Here is a 19,955-nt window from a genome sequence, read left to right on the forward strand (position 1 = left end):
CAGGACAGACATGTAATGATTCTTGCTGGCTGCCTATGACCCATCTTTCTGAAATAATAATTTTGTATGGCCTGGAACTGTTATAAATCACAAAACAGCCCTTGGCAGAAAAAAGGTTCCCATCCCTGGAAATCCTCTATATGGCTGATTTTGTTTTCATCTAAGTCAGTCTCCAGTTTTGACATTATCAGAGCCAAGTCTGATACCATGCCCAGCAATTCCAAGAATGACTCCACCCAAACTCTGAGCCACTCTATGGCCTGGCCATGCAAAGAAATGGCCCCAACATATACTCCATAAACCACAGCTCTATACCCATCCATTTCAAGCAGTGACTCTGCGTAAACTCAGAGCCTAGCACTGCTCAATCCTGAAGGGCTATCATAACAGCAATGCTCAACCAAAAATATACTCTATAGTTCTGGCAGACCAGGAGTGAATGCCGTGCTCAGAAGCAGTTCTATCTACTTGCAAGGCCAGACATCAGTGCCCAGTCAGTAGCCCACCTAAACACAAGAGCAAATGGAGCAGCCACCAACTAAAGGACCCAACAGTAAGCTCTGCCTGCTCAGGGTCAAGATCAGCGATCTCATCTAGAACCAAAAGCCAAAGTAAATAGTGAACTTCTGTCAATACCAAAGAACAGCTACAAAAGCTAGAAAAGGTGGTTGTCTCCTCAAATGTATAAGTACCAATACAAGGACATAAGAATGATAAAGAATTGTGATACCATCAAAAGAAACAATAAAGCTAGACTCTAATGAAATGGACATCTCGCTGAGCTCAAGTGGCTTTTGCATGTAATCCTAGAAACTGAGGAAGCTGAGATCCAGAGTATTATATTTTTTATTTATTTATTTTTTGGGGGGGTCCAGTCATGGGGCCTGAACTCTGGGCCTGGGCATTGTCCCTCAGCTCTTCAGCTCAAGGCTAACGCTCTACCACTTGAGCCACAGCACCACTTCTGGCTTTTTTCTTTTTGCTTATGTGATGCTGAGGAATCGAACCCAGGGCCTCAGGCATGCAAGGCAAGCGCTCTACCACTGAGCCACCTTCCCAGCCCCAGAGTATTATATTTTAAAGCCAGGCAAGACAGAAAAATCCCCAAGATTTCAAATCCAGAATAACCAGAAAAAAGCTGGGCTAGAAGTGTGGCTCAAGGTTCAAGTGGTAGAGCACCAGCTAAGCAAGTAAGCTGAGCAAGCAAGCAAGTCCTAAATTCAAAGCCTGCTACTGGTAAAGAAGGGAAAAGGCAAAGGAAAGGAAGATAAAGGAAGGGAAGATAAAGGAATGGAAGGGGAAGGGGAAGGGGAAGGAGAAGGGAAGGGCATCCAAATTGACTGACAAAGATTTCAGAATAATTATCTTAAGAAAGTTCAACATATAATATACTGTTATATACAGATGGAAAATTTAATGGATTATGGAAGACAATGCATAATCAAAATAAAGTTAAGAAATAGAAGTGAGTTTTTTTAAGATGAAAACATCCTAGATAAAGAAGATGACTGACTTAAAAAAATTCAATAAAAAGCTTCACCAGCAGAGTTAAGCATAGGAAATCAGTGAGCTTAAACACAGTAATAAAAATTATTCAGATAGAAGAACAAAAAAATAAAAGAATAAAAATAGACACGTGCACCTCCATGTTTATTGCAGCACTGTTCGCAATAGCTAGGATATGGAAACAACCTAGATGCCCCACCACAGATGAATGGATCCAAAAATTGTGGTATCTATACACAATGGAATATTATGAAGCCATTAGAAATGACAAAATAATGGCATTTGCAGGGAAATGGATGGAGCTAGAAGGAATCATGTTGAGCAAGGTAAGCCAAGAACGAAGAGACAAACGGTACATGGTCTCCCTGATAAGTGGATGCTAAATCCAAAATGTTAGGTGATACGACAAAACTAACAGGACTTAAGAAACAAAGAACTCCCGCTCATCTGGTTGAACCACTACTAAATATCCCCATGCTGCTGATCACAAATATGGTATATAACATGTGAACACTGTTATATATTACAGACTGTGATAGACAATTTGCTCCAGGAAAGTTAGAATGAACTTGTGACTTTGAAATTATGTAATCACTTAATCACAATCAAAAAAAAAAAAAAAAAAAAAAAAAAAAGAACCTCGGGGAAGGGAGGGGATGGTAGGGGGAAAACAATGGAGGGGGTAACAATGTTCAAGAGGAAGTGTACTCATTACCTCACTCATGTAACTGTAACCCTCTGTATAGTATCTTTACAATAAAAAAAAAAAAGAATAAAAATAAATGAAGAAAGTTTATGCAGATTATGAGATGTCAGCACGAGAACTAAGATTTCTGAAACATTTTTTTTAAAGGCTAGAAAGGATATTTAAAGTAGTGATTGCCAGGCACCAGTAGCTGACGTTTGTAATCCTAGCTACTCAGGAGGTTGAGATCTGAGGATCATGGTTTAAGGCAGCCCTGGCAGGAAAGACCGTAAAACTTTTATCTCCAATTAAGCCCCAGAAAACCAGAAGTGTCGCTGTGGCTCAAGTGGTAGAATGCTTACCTTGAGCAGAAGAACTCAGGGACAGTGTGCAGGCCCAGAGTTCAAGCCCCACGACTGACAAAAAACAAAAACAAAAAAAAGAGATGATGGTAGAAATTTCCCAAAATTGGGGAAAGGATGCTGACATCCAGAAACAGAAGGCAAAGAAGTTGCCAGTCAAATTTGGGCCACCAAAAAAGCATAACTATCAAGCTATCTAAAAATCAAAGACAAAAAGTTCTGGGACTGACAAGAGATAAGAAATTTACCACACACAAGAAAATCGTGAAAGGGTTACTTGTGGAAAAACTTTACAATTAAGTACTAAGAAACACTTAACATTCTCAGGAATTTATGTATTTCCTTCTTTCTGAGAATAACAATTAGCTGATTGTTTCTATCTTGGGCTTTAGGAAATTAAGCCCAACTTGAAAGTTTGCAATTAAGTTAGTTTTATGGCTTGAATATGTGTATTTTTCTTCATTTTCTTCCATACATTCTTAATATAAACTACAAATGATACAGAGAAGGAGTGAAGAATGAGAAGGGAATAGGAATGAGAAACAGGGACAGACAGAGAGAAGAATAATCTGAACATACAACATGGAATGTGCCATGTCTTGGAGCATGGCACACACTGAGGTTGCTCATTAGATCTTTCGGAATCCCTGTCCCTCTGAAGCTGCTATTTTGAGAGAACACAATCCACAGTGGGCACTCACAGAAAGAGCTGTGGAAAGCAACATTGGATGTGATTCTCTATTTTGCATCACTAACATAATTACTTGTAAACATTAAATGCAGGTATTTTATTTCTGGTGTTTGTTTTAAAAAGAACACAGCTTGAGCTCTCCATTATTCAGTAAGTTAAAAAAAAAAAATCACCGTCTGAAGCCCTTCATGAAATAAAAGAAAATTAAGCTATTATACAAAGCAGATATCCCAAATGCCATAATGTCATTCCCAGAGAAGATTATTCTAAATATAGCAGCTTATATACAAGCTTATATTTTACAGGCAGACAGTGGAGTTAGTTCAGTATTAGGTCCCATAGGAAAAAAAAATCAGGTTTTAGTTAGAGAGTCACATTTAAATGACACATGGCTATACAGCTGTCAGTTTTCTGATAGCTCGTAAAGGCCAATAATGAAGGAGCAAGATAAGGGTCCTGATGCTTCTGTATGCACAGCCAACATCAAGATAGCACCTTTCATGCCACCAGCCACCATTCTTCTTCCTGACCCGCCAGCAGTGAAGGTGTGGGAAGGTGGTTTGCACACACACATAGAAAAAAAAGAAAGGATGGGGAAGGAGACTTGATTCTCCTTGGAGGCTGGGGCCCAGATGGCCTTCCTCCCTCCCTACATAGGACATAAGAATGTCTTTATGAGAGAAGTAAATAGTGAACCCTGCTGGAGGTGAAGGTTGCTAGGAGGCTCTTTAGGGCCCCAGAAGGGAAGGATTCAGGAGAATGACAAATGAGAGCTCCAAGTAGAGTAGGGAGGATGCTTCTTCCTTACCAGTCTACTGTCTACCCCAAAGGCAAGTAGGAAAGGGGCAGGAGGCGAGGCAGAAGCTCTTTAGCAACAAAGCAGAACATCTGGCTGGATGTTCCTGGTGTACTGCCCAGGAGCCCACAGGTAGCAGAAGACAGATGAAGCCTGTAGCAGGAGGTAGCCACTGGATCCTCTTTAAGGTTTGCCAGCATTTTCCTGAAACTTCTGGGAAAAGATGAAAGATGAAGTGGCCACAAACACAAGCTTTGCAATCAGGCAGCCCTAAGTCTGAGATTCCCCCACCTTTTTTCGTGTGAGAGAGAGAGAGAGAGAGAGAGAGAGAGAGAGAGAGAGAGTGTATGCAAGTACTAGAGCTTGAACTCTGCTAACATTCAAGGCTAGTGATCTACCACTTGAGCCATAGCACCACTTCTGGCTTTTTGCTGGTAAACTGGAGTCTTATGAACTTTCCTGCCCAGTCTGGTTATCCTCAGACTGCAGCCTCCCGAGTTGTAAGGATTACAAGTGTGAGCCCCAGTGCCCCCAATTTCTTTCTTTTTTTTTTTTTTGTTGGTCGTGGGGCTTGAACTCTGGGCCTGGGCGCTGTCCCTCAGCTCTACCACTTGAGCTACAGCGCCACTTCCGGTTTTCTGGTGGTTTATTGGAGATAGGAGTCTCACGGTCTCTCCTGCCCGGGCTGGCTTTGAACCGTGATCCTCAGATCTCAGCCTCCTGAGTAGCTAGGATTACAGGCGTGAGCCACCAGCGCCTGGCCCCCAATTTCTTATAGGCCACTTACTCCTCTATCCACTGCCTCATGCGGGGCATACATCGTCCGTAAGTGCTGTGAGGGCTAAATGAGGACATGGCCACCATGTGCTTACTTTATTACAGATTTGGTATACAGCAAGTGACTAAATAATGGTTGCTAGAAATAACAAAAATGACAGCTCAAACACTCAACTTGAAGTAGCTACCTGAGTGTCCTAGCACCGCAAAACCAGTCACAGGCAACACTACCACAAGCCAAGTCAAGGTTGCAGCAATGCTAAAATCATAAACTTGGAATTAGGAATCCAGAAACCTCAGGGAGACATCTATTTCAGAGGAGGGATCAAGAAGCCCAGATACACAAGCGCATCTTCGCAGAACTCAGTATTCATAGTGCTAAAAATGTGTATCCATTCTACAAAAACTCATGCACGTAAAAGTGAAAGCTGTTCATCACTAGAAAGCTGGGGGTGGAGAAACACACAGGCTCTGTTAGTTGGGTAGGCACTGGTGGGACTGGGCTGGGCTAAGAAGGAGGATGAAGGATGACGGATGTGTCAAAGCAGACCATTTGCTTATATGAAAATAGAACAATGAAACGTGCTGAAATTGTTTTATGAAGAGGAGTACGGGGGAAAGGAGAGTGGGAGAAGGTGTGAGACAGATTGGAATACACTGTAAACGTGAGTAAATGTCACAATGCCACTCCACACACTTTAGGGGCATGGCTCAAGTGGTAGAGCACCAGGCCAAACAAGCAAGCAGAGCCCTGAGTTTCAAGCCTTAGTAGCAGCATAAATAAGAAAAAGAAAAAAGAAATTTGCCACCTGTATAAGTAATGTATGCTAATTAAAATGATAATACCCCCCCCCCCCACACACACACAGATTTAGAATTTCAAGCAGCATTTCAAGACTATGGACTTGAAAATCCCTCATCACTCCTACAATGAAAAACAACTCATATGACTACTCTTATTAGGGAAGGTCTGGTTTCCTTCTTTCCCTGCTACCCTCACCCTAAGACCCATCATGACCCCGCCCTATCCCCTGATTGCTTGAACGTTCATTAAACCTAGATGGCGAAGTTTCCAGCAGAGCAGGCTCTGGACATGATCACGGACAAACTGTCTCTTCAGGAGCAAAGATGGTGGCGCCTGACTGAAGGTGGGGTCGGTGTCACTGAGCTGATGAAAGGCAGCTGTCCCTTTCGTATCCTTAGCCTCACCTAGATCTGCACTCAGTCCAAAACCAGAGCTTTAGGCCTCTGGCCAGGAGAAGGGGAAGTTAACAACCTCACAAAAACACGGCTCAGGGGCTAACGCCACGCTGCAGAGAGACTGACAAGAATGGGGTCTCAGCAGCTCTGACACTTGTGTCTTGTGTAGAAATGCAAATCACCCAGGGGCAGATCACTAATGTCAGCAGCTTTCTGAGGCAGCATTATGTCCTTGAGATAGAAAGGTTCTTGCTGCCTGAAGAACTCCCAAGTAGCCAGTAAAATGTAAATGTATGCAAGATGCTGGCTGGCTTAATTAAACAGTCCACTAATATTACCATCAGAGAGGGCCCTGTGGCAGATGGCCACATGAAGGGGGAAGGGAGTGACTGGTAAGGCCAGTGTGGGGGGAGGGGCCGGACTGCAGTGGGTCTGGACTGGACGGCCTCTGGCTGGCACTCGCTCCCTCCCTTGTGAAAGGGCGCTAGCAGGAGCTGCGGCCCTCCCCTGGCAGCCAAGGCCTCAAATTCAGTCTAGGATCCTATGGCTGTTGCAGCCTTGCTTTGGCTTTGTTGTTTGGCCTGCAACCCTACTGAGCAATGTTTTCATTTATTTTATATTATGCTTTAGCTATTAATGGTAAAAAGAATGAAAGAGGAATTTTTCAATAACATTTATTGACTTTTCTGATTACAAAACTGAAGTTGAGGTGGGAAATCTGGAAAATACAAGAAATTTTGTAAGAAAAATCATAATGATAATCCTGCTATCCAAAGACAATATTTTCATGGTCAATTCACTTATGGCTTCTACATACTTAAAAGAGGGATTGTATAATATATCCTGCTTAGTAGGTAGCTTCTTTTTTCAGTAGTGATTTAATAAGCGTATAATTTCCCCTCTTTTCCCTTCTCCATTTTTTTAAAAAAAATATTGGTGTTGGGGCTTGAACTCAGTTCCCTGAGCTTTTTTTTTTCCCCTTTCTCAAGGCTAGTGCTGTACAGCTTGAGCCATAGAGCTCCACTTCCATGTTTCTTAGTTTTTTTGTTGGTTAATTGGTGATAAGGGTCTCAAGGACTTTCCTGCTAGTGCTGGCTTTGACTTGTGATCCTTAGATCTCAGCCTCCAGAGTAGCTAGGATTACAGGCATGAGCAGTGGCTCATATGTTGAAGCCATAGAATTCTTCACTACAACCATGGGTGAGTTGAAAGATTATGAGGTTACCAATCTGTTGGTCATAAAAACCATAAAAATAACCTTATGAAAACTAAACATTTACGCGAAGTAAGATGGTAACACTGTAGCCACGTGATGCCTGTAATCCCACCTGTTGTAATCACAGATTACATTTGGGAAGCTCAGAATGGGAAGATGTAGTTCCAGGCCAATCCAGGCAGAAAAGTTTATAAGATCCCTTTCTACCCACAGCCTGCCATCCCTTGTTACATGGGAGGCTAAGAAGGGGAAAATTAAGGTTCCATGGAATGAAGTTAGTGCAGTGATGTGTAATGTGCCTAGACAATGACAAGAAGTCATACAGAGGCTCAGGCTCGTGGTAGTGCTGGGGATTAAATTTGTTGGGCAAGTCTTGCTATGCAGGCATTCTGCCCCTTGAGCTATGCTCTACCTCCAAGGGAGTAATTTTCTTATTATTTTATATGAAGTAGCAGCATAATTGTTAAGGCCTGTATATATGTGTATTGAATGTTGTATATCTCATTTACCCAACCCTCTACTATCCTCTATCTAGCTGGTTTTGGTATGACTCAGATCATTTCATGAAGGATCCATGGATGAGAGCTAAGGTCTGATGTATACATGGTTATAGAAGATGCCTCTCCCTTGTCTTGGCTTGAGTACAGATGGAAGAACTACATGTGTTAATAAGACATGAAACTACTTCGAACTACTTTTGGAAGAGAGATCTTTAATAAGTTTTTGCAGGTAGGTAAAACAGAAGGCTTATAATGAGGTGGTTAGAATGAGGACTGTTCAATAGTGATTTATTCCTCTTTTAGGAAAGGGATTTCATAGGAAGCTACTCAAGTCCATTCTCTCTTTAAATCTATTTTTTTTGGTCGGTCGTGGGGCTTGAACTCTGGGCTTGGGTGCTGTCCCTGCACTCTTCAGCTCAAGGCAAGTGCTCTACCACTTGAGCCACAGCACCACTTCCGGTTTTCTAGTGGTTTAAGTCTCATGGACTTTCCTGCCCGGGCTGGCTTTGAACCTTGATCCTCAGATCTGAACCTCCTGAGTAGCTAGGATTACAGGTGTGAGCCACTGTTGCCCGGCTTAAATCTATTCTTTTTATATGCATCTCAGAGATGCTGACAAAGCTATGTCTTCCCTAGTCAGTGCTGGGCCAGAGGCAGGTGCACACATTCGTGGCTCTCCCTTCCTAAAGCAATAGACTTAACCCACTCTTCACAAACTAGGCAAGGATGTGGATATCTTGATACACTACGGTTTCATTGTATTTCTATGCTTTCACTTTCTTTCTTGATCCAGTTGCTAAAATAGTTGTTCCAGTCCCCCAAAATAACTGACAGAGGGCTAGGATCAATTCAGTATTCTTCTTTATATCCAATATGCCTGTAGGCACATTTTGGTATATAAAAATCAGTCCTAATAATATACATACGCAAAAAAGGAAGCAGAAAATGATGCAAAGGGGGAAAGGGTAGGTAAGGAGGAAAGGGAATAAGAAGATGACTAGTTTGATTATAACAGGACTGTAGGTTTACACACAATTATATGCCACATTGTACTTATTTAGAGTTTGAGGGGTTTTTTCCTACTTTCTTTCCTTTTTATTTTTTTGCAGTGATGAGTATTAAACCCAGGACCTTGTACATGCTAGGCAAGTGCTCTACCAGTGAGCTATAACCCTAGTCCTTGTTTTTTTTAGGTAGGGTCAGTATAGTCAAGCTGGCCTTGCACTCATAATCTTTTTCTCTACTTCCTCATGCTCCTGCCTCTGCCCCCAAATTCTGGAATTATAGACAAGGACCTATATGCCTGGTTCTAAATTGCAATTAAAAAAAAAATCTCTTAAGAATGGCAGTGCACACCTGTAATCCTCCCATTCAGGAAGGAGGATACAATAAGAGCTTAAGTTTGAGAGTAGCCTGGACAATATAGTGAAAATCTATCCACCAAAAACCATGCTCTCTTACCATAAATCATGGTTAAAAAAAATCTAACTATCACTTCATGAAAAGCTAGACATGTAGGATTTAAAACAAATTACATTGATAAATAATTCCTTTTTTATTCCATAAGTAGATGTCATCCAATCTTTAAATGTTCCTTTAGCGTATCACAATGAAATCTCTTTATACACTAAAAATTCTTCCTTCAGAATATTCCTTCTCAGAAAATTGGGGGAGTTCGCAGAAAATTTTCATCTTAAATAATTAGTCAGAAATGTGCAACTTACTTTCAGAATTTATATCTCACTACTGTAATACAACTTCAAAAACACTCAGGTAAAGCCCATTCTACCCCAGCAAACAAGAAGATTAACACTTAAAAGAGTCATGCAATAAACCACCAAACATGGGACTTGAGATTATAAAAAATTAAAGCCTAATATTAGTATAGAAAATGTCCTATCAACAACTTTACTTATACCTTTTCAAACTAGTTGGTTAATATCCTCCAGTACCTTAATTGACTTGACCACAGAAATATTTTATTACCCAGATAAGACTTAAGTTGCCATTCTTTTTGTTTTGTCAGTCATGAGGCTTGAACTCTGGGCTTGGGTCCTGTCCCTGTGCTCTTCAGCTCAAGGAGAGCGCTCTACCACTTAAGCCACAGCGCCATTTCTGGTTTTCTAGTGGTTTATTGAAGATAAAGAGACCCACAGCCTTTCCTGCCCGGGCTGGCTTTGAACTGCAATCCTCAGATCTCAGCCTCCTGAGTAGCTAAGATTATAGCTGTGAGCCACTGGCACCCAGCTGCCATTCTTTTAAAAGTTTTTTAGTAGTAAAGCCAGCTAGGCTGGCTTTGAACCACCACCATAAGATCTCAATCTCCTGAGAAGCTAGAATTACAGATGTGGGCCATTGGCATAGTCTCATTTTTAAGTTTTCATATAATTCACCTCTGTATTGATAGGCACTAATTCTTCAGTTGTGAAAAAAAATCAGGCACTTTGGTTGGCATTAAAAAACAAAAAAAAGTGCTTCAGTTGGTTAGAAATAGGCAAGCTAAAATCTCAGGTCCTCTCTCTTTCAGTTACCCATATTGGATTCCTGTATTTATCTCCATGTTTCCTACTGTAATAGCTTGATGGCAAAGAAACAAGCCTTCAAAGGCCATACTAGTGTCCATTAGCATGGTCTAGTTTCTAGTACTGAGTCATTGCTTGGACTCTATTTACCTAATTTTTACAGAAATACACTCAGGGGTCATCATGTTATTGTACATATCATGATTAGGTCATATGAAAGCTTTCCATACTATGCTCATACAATTGTTCTAACTAGATATTGATATCCTCAGCCTCAGGGTTGGCCACAGTACTGGATATAAGTATTTTCTTATAGATAGCTTACCCAGAAAAATATAGGAACCATTAGTTCAATGAATGCATGGCCATATGACCAAGACCTTGTCTTCAGAAAGCTGCTGCTGGAGCCCCTGCCCATTGGGGTCTGCAGTGTTCAAAAGTAAGTGTTTAGTGAGAAAAGGACTTTTTTCTCTGTTTAACTAGCATATTCTTAAATCATAAGTATCATTAAATCATTTTAATTTTAAACTAATTTCTAAATCTGGTGCTCAACTTCATTAGTAGCTAATACATTTATTTATAGCCATTCCTTATAGCTTATCACTATGTTCATTCACTTAATACTTCATGAGACATAACCTAGGATCTTTTCAGAAGATATTATTAATGAACAAAAGAAAACTTCAGAATAATGCCCTTGTTAGAATAAATTGTATAATATTACTACTCAATACATTTTAATAAGGGGGAGATAAAAAGATAACTCCCCTAGAAAGAGCATAATATTTACCAGATTAATCCTCTCAATTGCAATTTAAAAAAGAAAAACACACACATCCTCTCATTAGTCACTGCCTATAGTTCTAGATGGGTTTCCATCTAGATAATTTGTTGCCATTATAATAGGTAAAAAATGTTTGAATATTGTCTATTTGATATATTTATACATAAATACATACATACATACATACATACATACATACATACACACACACACACATATATATATATATATAGTAGGAAAGGACTTATTTGCTAATTGGATACAATATTCTTCTTCTTCTTCTTTTTTTCTGTCAGTCATAGGGCTTGAACTCAGGGCCTGGGTGCTGTCCCTGAGCTCTTTTGCTCAAGGCTAGTGTTCTACCACTTTGGACCACAGCGCCACTGGTTTTCTGGTGGTTAACTGGAGATAAGAGTGAAGTGAAGTAAGCCAGGCCCAAAGAAACATAGGTCCCATGGTTTCCCTTATTTGCAATAACTAGTATATATCTGGGACAAGTAGAAAAGGTCAAAAGGTATGTACATATGACCAGATAAAATGAAATTAAGCGAAATGAACCCTAAGATATGGGACACAAGTGGTTTTTTCTTTCTTGCTATTGTTCTAACGTATTTATAAGGTACCATGTGATTTTTTTTGTTGCTTTGTATGTTCCTCCCCCACAGTATAACCTGTTTTCATTGTATTTGATGTTGGTATAATTTGGGGAGGGGAAGGGAAAAAACAAACTGTTTAAATAGGGATACAGGTTGATTCATTTCAACAAGGAGATGTATAAGACACTATGTTGAAAAATGAACTTTACAAGTTAGGTTGGGGGGGCGGTAGGCAGGGTAGTTGTGGAGTTAAAAGGGAAAGGATGGTAGGGGAAAAACAAAGGAGGAGGCAACAATGCTTGATAAGAAATGTACTCATTACCTTGCTCATGTAACTGTAACCCCTCTGTACAGTATTTTCACAATAAAAACAAACAAACAAAAAAAGAGTCTCATGGACTTTCCTGCCCAGGCTGGTGAATAATGATCCTCAGATCTCAGCCTTCTGAGTAGCTAGGATTACAAGAGTGAGCCACCAAGCACCCAGCAGATACAGATATATTACCAAAGAATTAGGACTCACCTGAATGACCTCAGCATTCGATAGGACTTTCCTAAATCGGATACTCGTCTGCAAAATGGACCTACAGCCAACTCCATCTGAAATAGTAAAAGACAGTCTATAGTTTGTTTGTTTTTTAATCTCAGAAACTTACGTATATTTTGGACATGTCTATATTTTCATTGCTGTGACAAAATTCCTGACATTAACAAGTTAATGGAGGAAAGACTGGTTTGGCTCATGGTTTGAAAGGGTTCAAGAACATCAAGGTGTGGTGGTAGCAGGTAGAGCAGATAAGGAGGGGTTGGGGCATGTGTGGTGGAGCAAGGAAGCAGAAAGACTGCTACACAGCTTTCTCTGGCCCTTTTATTACATCCAGGTCTCCCACATTCAGAGCAGGTCTTCCCCTTCGTGAATCCTCTTTGGAAGACTCTCCCACATACAGCCAGAGGTATGCTTTGCTCATTTCCAAAGGAATCATGATTAGCCACAAAAACCTTATCTTGCAGTAAACAATGTTACCTAAACTGTGAGGCAAATTTTGAAAGCCAACAATTTTTTAAAGGAAAACAGTTATGAGCAGGTCCTTAAGAAGGTTAGATCATTTTTCAAGTAAAATATTAGAAAAAGACAAGACTCTCTACCTATATTTTAAGTCTTTTTACAGGCAATATAAAAAGACTTTATCAGTCACTGTGTGCCAGAGTGATTATAAGCTCTAACGCTGGAGATTCCTATAGTTACTAATATTGTCCACTGAGCAAGTTATTTAACCACTCCTCGTCTCAGGTCTCTCATTATAAAGTGAAGATAATACTTCCTACTAAATAGAATTATTTAAAAAATAGGTTATTTCACAAAGTTTTATTTGTATGGTATGTAAGTGCTAATTAAATATCAGCATGTACTGCAAGTACTTTTTGTTGTTGTTGTTGTTGGTCATGGGGCTTGAACTCTGAGCCTGGGCCTGGGCGCTGTCCCTCAGCTCTTCAGCTCAAGGTGAGTGCTCTATCGCTTGAGCCACAGCGCCACTTCCGGTTTTCTGGTGGTTTATTGGAGATAAGAGTTTCACTGACTTTCCTGCCCAGGCTGGCTTTGCACCATGATCCTCAAATCTCAGCCTCCTGAGTAGATAGGATTACAGGTGTGAGCCACCAGCACCCAGCTTGCAAGTACTTATTAATCACATTTTTTTTTTTCCAGTAAGAGAAGGTCTTTCTATACAACTCAGGCTAGTCACAAATTCGCAATTCTGCCTCCACACACAAGAACTAGGATTACAGAAATGTGCCATCATGCCCAGCTTTTTCTCTTTAAAATTTTTATCAGTTCCTTGATGCAAGAATTCAGCAAATACTGGTTTTATGTGTCTTTCATTTCTTCTTTTGGAAATTCTACTTGTCAGGATTTATGCTACCTGTTCTTTATCTACTAAGCACACATGTAAGGATTTTGCTAGCTTGAACATCAGAAAGCATTTCTCCATTCTTACTATAAATTTGTTAAAGAGCAGTTTAAGATGTTCTCTAGTAGTGTAGCATCATTATCTGAGAAAAACACATGAAAGAAAAGTGAGCTTTTTGTCCTGTTGGCCATCCTTACAAAATCATCAAAATGCCCTTGTTATCAGTAAGCCACAAAGACCTAATCACTCATTTCAGAAGCATGTTTGACTACCCATTAAAACTGCCTGATACTGAGCAACATGTTAGTTTTGCCTTCAAAGGGATCTCAAATTTAGTGAAGAAAAGGACAGTTATTCAAACAATATAATTACCATTCAATAAAATCACAAAGAAGATATATAGATGTACACATATACACATATGAATATACACATGCTTTATTATTTTGTTGAATAAATATATTGTTTGTATAAATGTAACATAAGATGCATAATTACATGTAGTAATTATTAGGCAAAATGATCAGAGATAGATCAGAATGTATGAACTGGGCATTAAGGAGAGTCAGAGGGCAACTTTCTTCCAGAGTAGAATACATAGAGTGTACATTGTATGTCCTAGACAGAAAAATTAGATGACTGAAGATCTCTACCTGATAGAAGAATAAACAAAAAGAAAACCCTAAAGAAAGGAAATGCAAGAATTCTTGTTAAAAATACAAAATAGAACAGCTGCAAGCAAGCCAGTTCTCTCAAACTTAGAAGACAATAGTGATACCCTGTTCCTGAAGATCTGATGGGGACAAGGTGTGGCTTGTTTCCTTCAGAATACATTATTTATTTTACACTTAGTTCAAAGCAGAAAGATGTGATCAGCATGTATTTTTGATTCATTAATTCCATTTATCCCTCTGTGTGTGTATATGTATGTCACACACAATGTGATATATTTTTCACAAAATGTTTAGGTCAATTTTTCTTCAATTACTCTACTCAATTCATTGTCTTTAAAGATCAAGCTAGACAATCTTTAACCTAGTCCTTGAAGAGATTAAATGTTAAAACAATTAAATGGCAGAAAAAAAGTTACTAAATGAGATATTATGACCTCAAACGGCTGTGCAGTCTATGATGATACAGAAAATTTCTTTACCACATGTCAACTTTAAAATGTTAACTGTTTAAAATGAATTTTTCATTCCTGAAGAACCCCTAGGGTATTAGAACTCATTTTCTTCTGTCAGAGTTTGATTAAACAATAAAGGCCAAGCTTTGAAGAGCAGGAACATTTATTTTAGAGGAGCTGACTTGGCAATGAACTGTGGATAGAAAAAACGTCATGTGCCAGTGATTCTCCAGCCCTCCTATTTGGAGAAATGAGCAGTCGAGTGGGATACATGCACACTGATTACTAACTGCTCCTTTTCCACCACAGACATTTGGTCAACCACAGGGCATCTCTGGATACTGTTAAGGTAGTCAGCCCTAACACTGCTCAGGAGAAGTAAAGGATATAGGGATTAGAACCAAAATAAGAATTTTGAACCTAATTTCCTTTCTAAATTTTTATTTTTGGGCAAATTGTGAGATATACAAACATATAAGATACCAGAAGATTTATAAATAGAAACTGCTACAAGTACCACTAAATAATTCAATGCCAGCTTCAATAGCCATTCTTTTCCTCAGGGAAGAAAATAAAAGGGGTGTGAGGAGGGAGGGGGAGTGTGTGTTTCCAGGGCACTGTAGCTAAGTCTGCAAAGAGAGTCAGAATCAGCAGAACCCCAGGGGCCTTGGACAAGCTCAGTGCTTTCAGAACTGCTGTGTGATTAGTGTAGACACCAAGACCATGTGGTCACAGCAGGGAATTAATTACCTGCAGGAAGCCGCCTCATGCCTGTGACCTGATTCCTAAGAGGACTGTATGTTGGGCTCTTCCCTCACCACAAGCCCTCCAGATGGCACCCTGCAACTACTTTCTCTCTCCACATTTGTGCCAGTGAAGAGTAGTTCAGATTGTTCATAAATGTCCTTAAAATAAATTACTCCTTGCAAGTGGGTTGTATGTTAAATAACCTATATTCCCATGTTCATTTTTAATGATTTCTTCTTCAGCCTTTTCCCTTTCTGTTATTTGTGCCAGAATAAGCAGGCCTTTTTAATCACAAGAAGACTTTTCAAACCCAGAGCATTTATGTATTCTTGATTACAGTGACCCCAGTGGCTTTGTTTAATTTTGAATAAAAATTGAGAAAACTTTCAATAATGAGGCAGTTGAAAGGCTTTCTCCTCCCCAGTTAATGCCTGTCATGAATATAAATGTCAGGGTAATGCCACCTAAGTGTTTTGACTAATCCAGGAAAACATTTCCAACAAGGTAATATTCTGAAAGCTGAGGTACAATATATTATTGCAGTGTGGCATAAATCAAACCCGGTAAAATGAAGACCCTTAAATCAAAATTTAAGACTTGGACAATATTTGCTAAAGCAAATGACTGACTATAACAGCATCTCTACCATCACAGTCCTGTGTCCATGACCCACACAGCACCAGAGCCAGGCCCAGGTAGGTGGCAGGATATTCTGAAATTGGGACACACTGTCGAGCAGTGAAGCAGGGCACCTGGCAGACAGCATGCAGCAAATCAGCAGCAGCACTGTGGGCCTGGAGCCTGCACTCTTAGTACTGAGTATTTAAGAAACAGAGAACAGAGGTCTTCAAGCATGCTAGTAATAAAGACTAAAGAGTTTTCTTTATCTTAAAGGAAGGGACTCAGGAAAATTATGGTTTATTGAGTAACTTAAGAAAAAAGGAATGCAAATAAATTATGAACAATGCAGCTTTTGGAAAGTAGAAGCTCACCCCTGGCAGGGAAGGCTCTGCACTTTGAACAGGTATAGCTGCAGTAGACGGCTTAAAGGACAATTTCTTCCCATTTTTAAAGAAACATACGGGAACGCAGCATTGAAATAAAACCCCAAACAACAAGGCTCTCCTAAAGCACTCTCATTTTGGCCATCTCCTGCTCAGCTGCCACTCTAATTGGACTTGAAGTGCTGCCTCCAGGAAAGTGACTCAAGAACCAGCTGGAACAGAATGCAAATAAGCTAGTGGGGGGAGCTGGAGCTCCGGAGACGAAAAAGGAGAGAAAAACACAAAGTTAAGGAGGAAAGGGGAAAAAGAGAACAGAGACCTGAGTTCAATCTACAATGCTTTAACAAATAAGAACCAGGCCTAAGACATTATTGTGTTTTCCTTTCAGTAAGCAGCCTATGATAACCCAGTAAGAGAAAAGTAGGATGCTATTTATATTCATATTCTGTCTGAGCTGAATTTCCCATAAAGGAAAGCAAAATGTACAGATATCTAAGAATGAAGTTGACAAAAATGTTGAGGCACTTTAATGGGAGCCTTTAGTTTGTTTTTACATATGGCTGCTAACTCACATTTCCCAAAGGAAGGCTCTTTTTATTTTATGGTCTAGTTAGGTATATTATTTGGGGGTAAAAATGTCTAATACATTAATATACAAAGAGGTTGGCTCTTGAAACCTTATGTTTGTGTTCCCCGCTTCTTCTGGTCAGTGAGAAAGCCTGAGAGAGTGAGTGACAGCAACCATCAACCTCCATAAACAGTGGGCCAGGGTCTCTAACAGAGCAGGAATTATAAACCAGGCACACTCCCAAACATAAATATAAATATAAATATTGACAGTAACATTTAGCATTATAAACAGGGATGATCTGGCAAACTGCTATGAAGATTCCATCTGAGTAACTTATTTAGATTAGTAAAGCCAACAGCTTTGAAAGGTTTAAAAAATGATTTCATCTTTGACATGTTATCATGTTATATAAACAAGAATCATCTTTCTTAAATCTTTTAATGAAAGTGTATGTTTAGGGTATCTCTCTGCTTCTGATACTGAAGGTTTTTTTGTTTTTTTTTTTTAAATCTGTCTTCAGGAAAAAAAAAAAAACCCTGAAAGCTGATCATAGTCCTACTATTTTAAATTCATTCTCTCTCACAAACATCAGATAGCTTGGACTGATTTCAAAGCTATCCTCAGTTACGAAATGTACTCTATGTAATAGAAGGAGACCAAATACTCAGATTCATAATCTACCTTCTCTACAAGCAGGTCAATGAATTAGAACACATTCCTGGAATGCTGAGCTGGCCATTAGAAGATTACAGATGTGTTGGAGTTTTTCTCTTCTCATAACAAGCAGCCTTCTTTCCATTGTTTGGAAGGTTATTTCAATACCTACTTCATTTTCAGCAAAGTTAAGCAAGTACTTTTAACAATATTGACTTAGTAGGATAGTAAATAGTGTAAAAATGGGAGATGCTGCTTTTATTTTGAAATCAACTATTTTATCTTAACCTTCAAAGATCAAAGATGATTATTTTGTTCAATCCAAACAAATACAAAATATATAGTAAAAAATAAATTTAAATTCTTCTCCTCTTATTTAACTAGGTAGCTTTAAGTGGGACTACTTTTCTTTATGCTACAAATCTTTAAAACCATTGATGGCAGACAGCCTCTTACCTAAAAGACAATACTGATACTGAAGCATTTGCTTCTATATAGCTAGCTATGCATCAATTTACCTGTGCAAAATCAGCAGCAAGTCGCATTTTTCCACCTTCACCAAGAGGTCTTATAAGGCTGGCATTGCGGATAAAAAGTTCAATTGCTCTTTGAGCAATATCTTCCGTGTTGTCAAAGACAAAATCCAAGCATTCAAAGTGTTTAAAGTAGTCACTCATAACTCTAGCAATGAAACCTTGTAGTTCCTTCATGTAGAGAGAACAAGGAATATCAGGTTTTCCTGAGCTGGATAATGACCTGTAGGAGAAAAGAAAAGCAGCTATTTTCAGCACCAATGCACTAAGCTGAAATGTTTGATTTTTCCTCCTCCCCCTACTATTTCAATCCTGCATAATTTTTCTCTGTAATGGTATAAAGGCATCATTTATTTTTTGCTAAGTGTTTAAAAAAAAGTATAATGTAATGTTTAAGTTATATTCTAAAGACTGTGTTTACATGCTAGGAAGATTACTGAAGACATTTTAGAATCCATTTACCTAAAAGATTAAGAATGAAAAGACAGCCATCTGTCTCAGATGACTCACACAAGAGTGCATTCTCAGAGGCTGGCCTCTCAAAGTCCCTCCCAGACTCACAACTCTCAATCCACTCCCATGTTTTGCCTGGTAAGTGAATGCATCAATAATGGGTCTTGAAATAGCATTTCACATTTTGCAATGGCAGAAAATGTTGCCCTCTCCAAACAAATTCTTGGCAACAATATCTCTGCTCTTTTGGGATTTAATCAGATCAACCCAATAGCAGAATTCTGACTGTGGAATTGGTTATGTAACAGTACACATGGTATACAATTTTTCCTCCAGATGATGAAGTTTGGAAAGGCTTTAATTTGGATCAGCAGATGATGCCAGCTGATGCTCTCTGATATACTATTTATAACTTATAAATGTTGACAATTGCCCTGTAAAGAATATATTAAAAGAATATGAAATATTTACAGGGAAGAAGTTATACCAAAATTAGAAAGCACCTGACACTGGCTAATAGATGAGATCACTGGCTACACAAAGCTGCATTCCCCGCCTCTCAAAGCAAGTTAAATGTTTCCATTTTATGGGAATGACGTAAAGAAACTGGTGCTGGCTCTGAGATGAACAACAGCTATGAGTAAAATTCTTAGAGCAAAAGAATGAGGTGAACTTGATGATCTTCAAAGACAGTAAATGGTTCTCATAAATAGACAGATAATAAACAGAGGTGAGGTAGACATAAAGGAAAGACTAGGTTTTTATCCTAGCAGAAGGGGATTCTGACCAGATATAACAAAGATTGTCCTAACAAAGTCAAGGACATTGCAAGACTTGTAGTGGAACAATTCTGTGTGTGGGGTCATTCCTGGGTGGAGTGCTGCTTGAGAAAGGGGGAGTGTTGTTAGCAGTGCTTAGTGGTGCCTGATCCAGACCATTGTGTGGGCTGTCTTTATTCTGGTTTCATCAGTACAAAGAAATATATTACAATACAAAACAATCAGTCCACAGAGTGCCCATTTCTTGTATATTCTTTATAGTTTAAATTTTTTGACAAATTATAGTAGTATATAATTATATTTGTGTGTGGAATGATTATATAAAGCAGAACTGCATAGTCATCACCTTAAGTGTTTATTTTTCCTGTATTCCTAACTGAACTTTGTGCCATTTGACCCAAATTATGCCATGACTTCCCATCACCAGCCCTTGGTAAATCACCATTCTACTGTTTGCTTCTGTAAGTTCTATTGTTTTAGATAATGAGAACATGAAGTATTTGCTTTTCTGTGCCTGGTTACTTCATTTATTTTAATGTCCTCTAG

The 19,955-nt window shown here is 39.2% G+C and overlaps 1 protein-coding gene across 1 annotated transcript in view; it reads right to left on the reverse strand.

Moving 5' to 3' along the window:
• Cog5 (component of oligomeric golgi complex 5) overlaps positions 1-19,955 on the reverse strand; it is a 215,595-nt gene that overhangs the window by 8,836 nt on the left and 186,804 nt on the right. The window contains exons 18-19 of the mRNA XM_042684597.1: positions 18,163-18,400; positions 12,159-12,235 (exon numbers count right to left, since the gene is read on the reverse strand). Coding sequence (XP_042540531.1) covers positions 12,159-12,235; positions 18,163-18,400 — 315 coding nt within the window. The remainder of the gene's footprint in view (positions 1-12,158; positions 12,236-18,162; positions 18,401-19,955) is intronic.

Source organism: Dipodomys spectabilis, unplaced genomic scaffold (genome assembly GCF_019054845.1).
Source record: "Dipodomys spectabilis isolate Male_0828 unplaced genomic scaffold, ASM1905484v1 ptg000089l, whole genome shotgun sequence".
NCBI classification, from domain to species: domain Eukaryota; kingdom Metazoa; phylum Chordata; class Mammalia; order Rodentia; family Heteromyidae; genus Dipodomys; species Dipodomys spectabilis.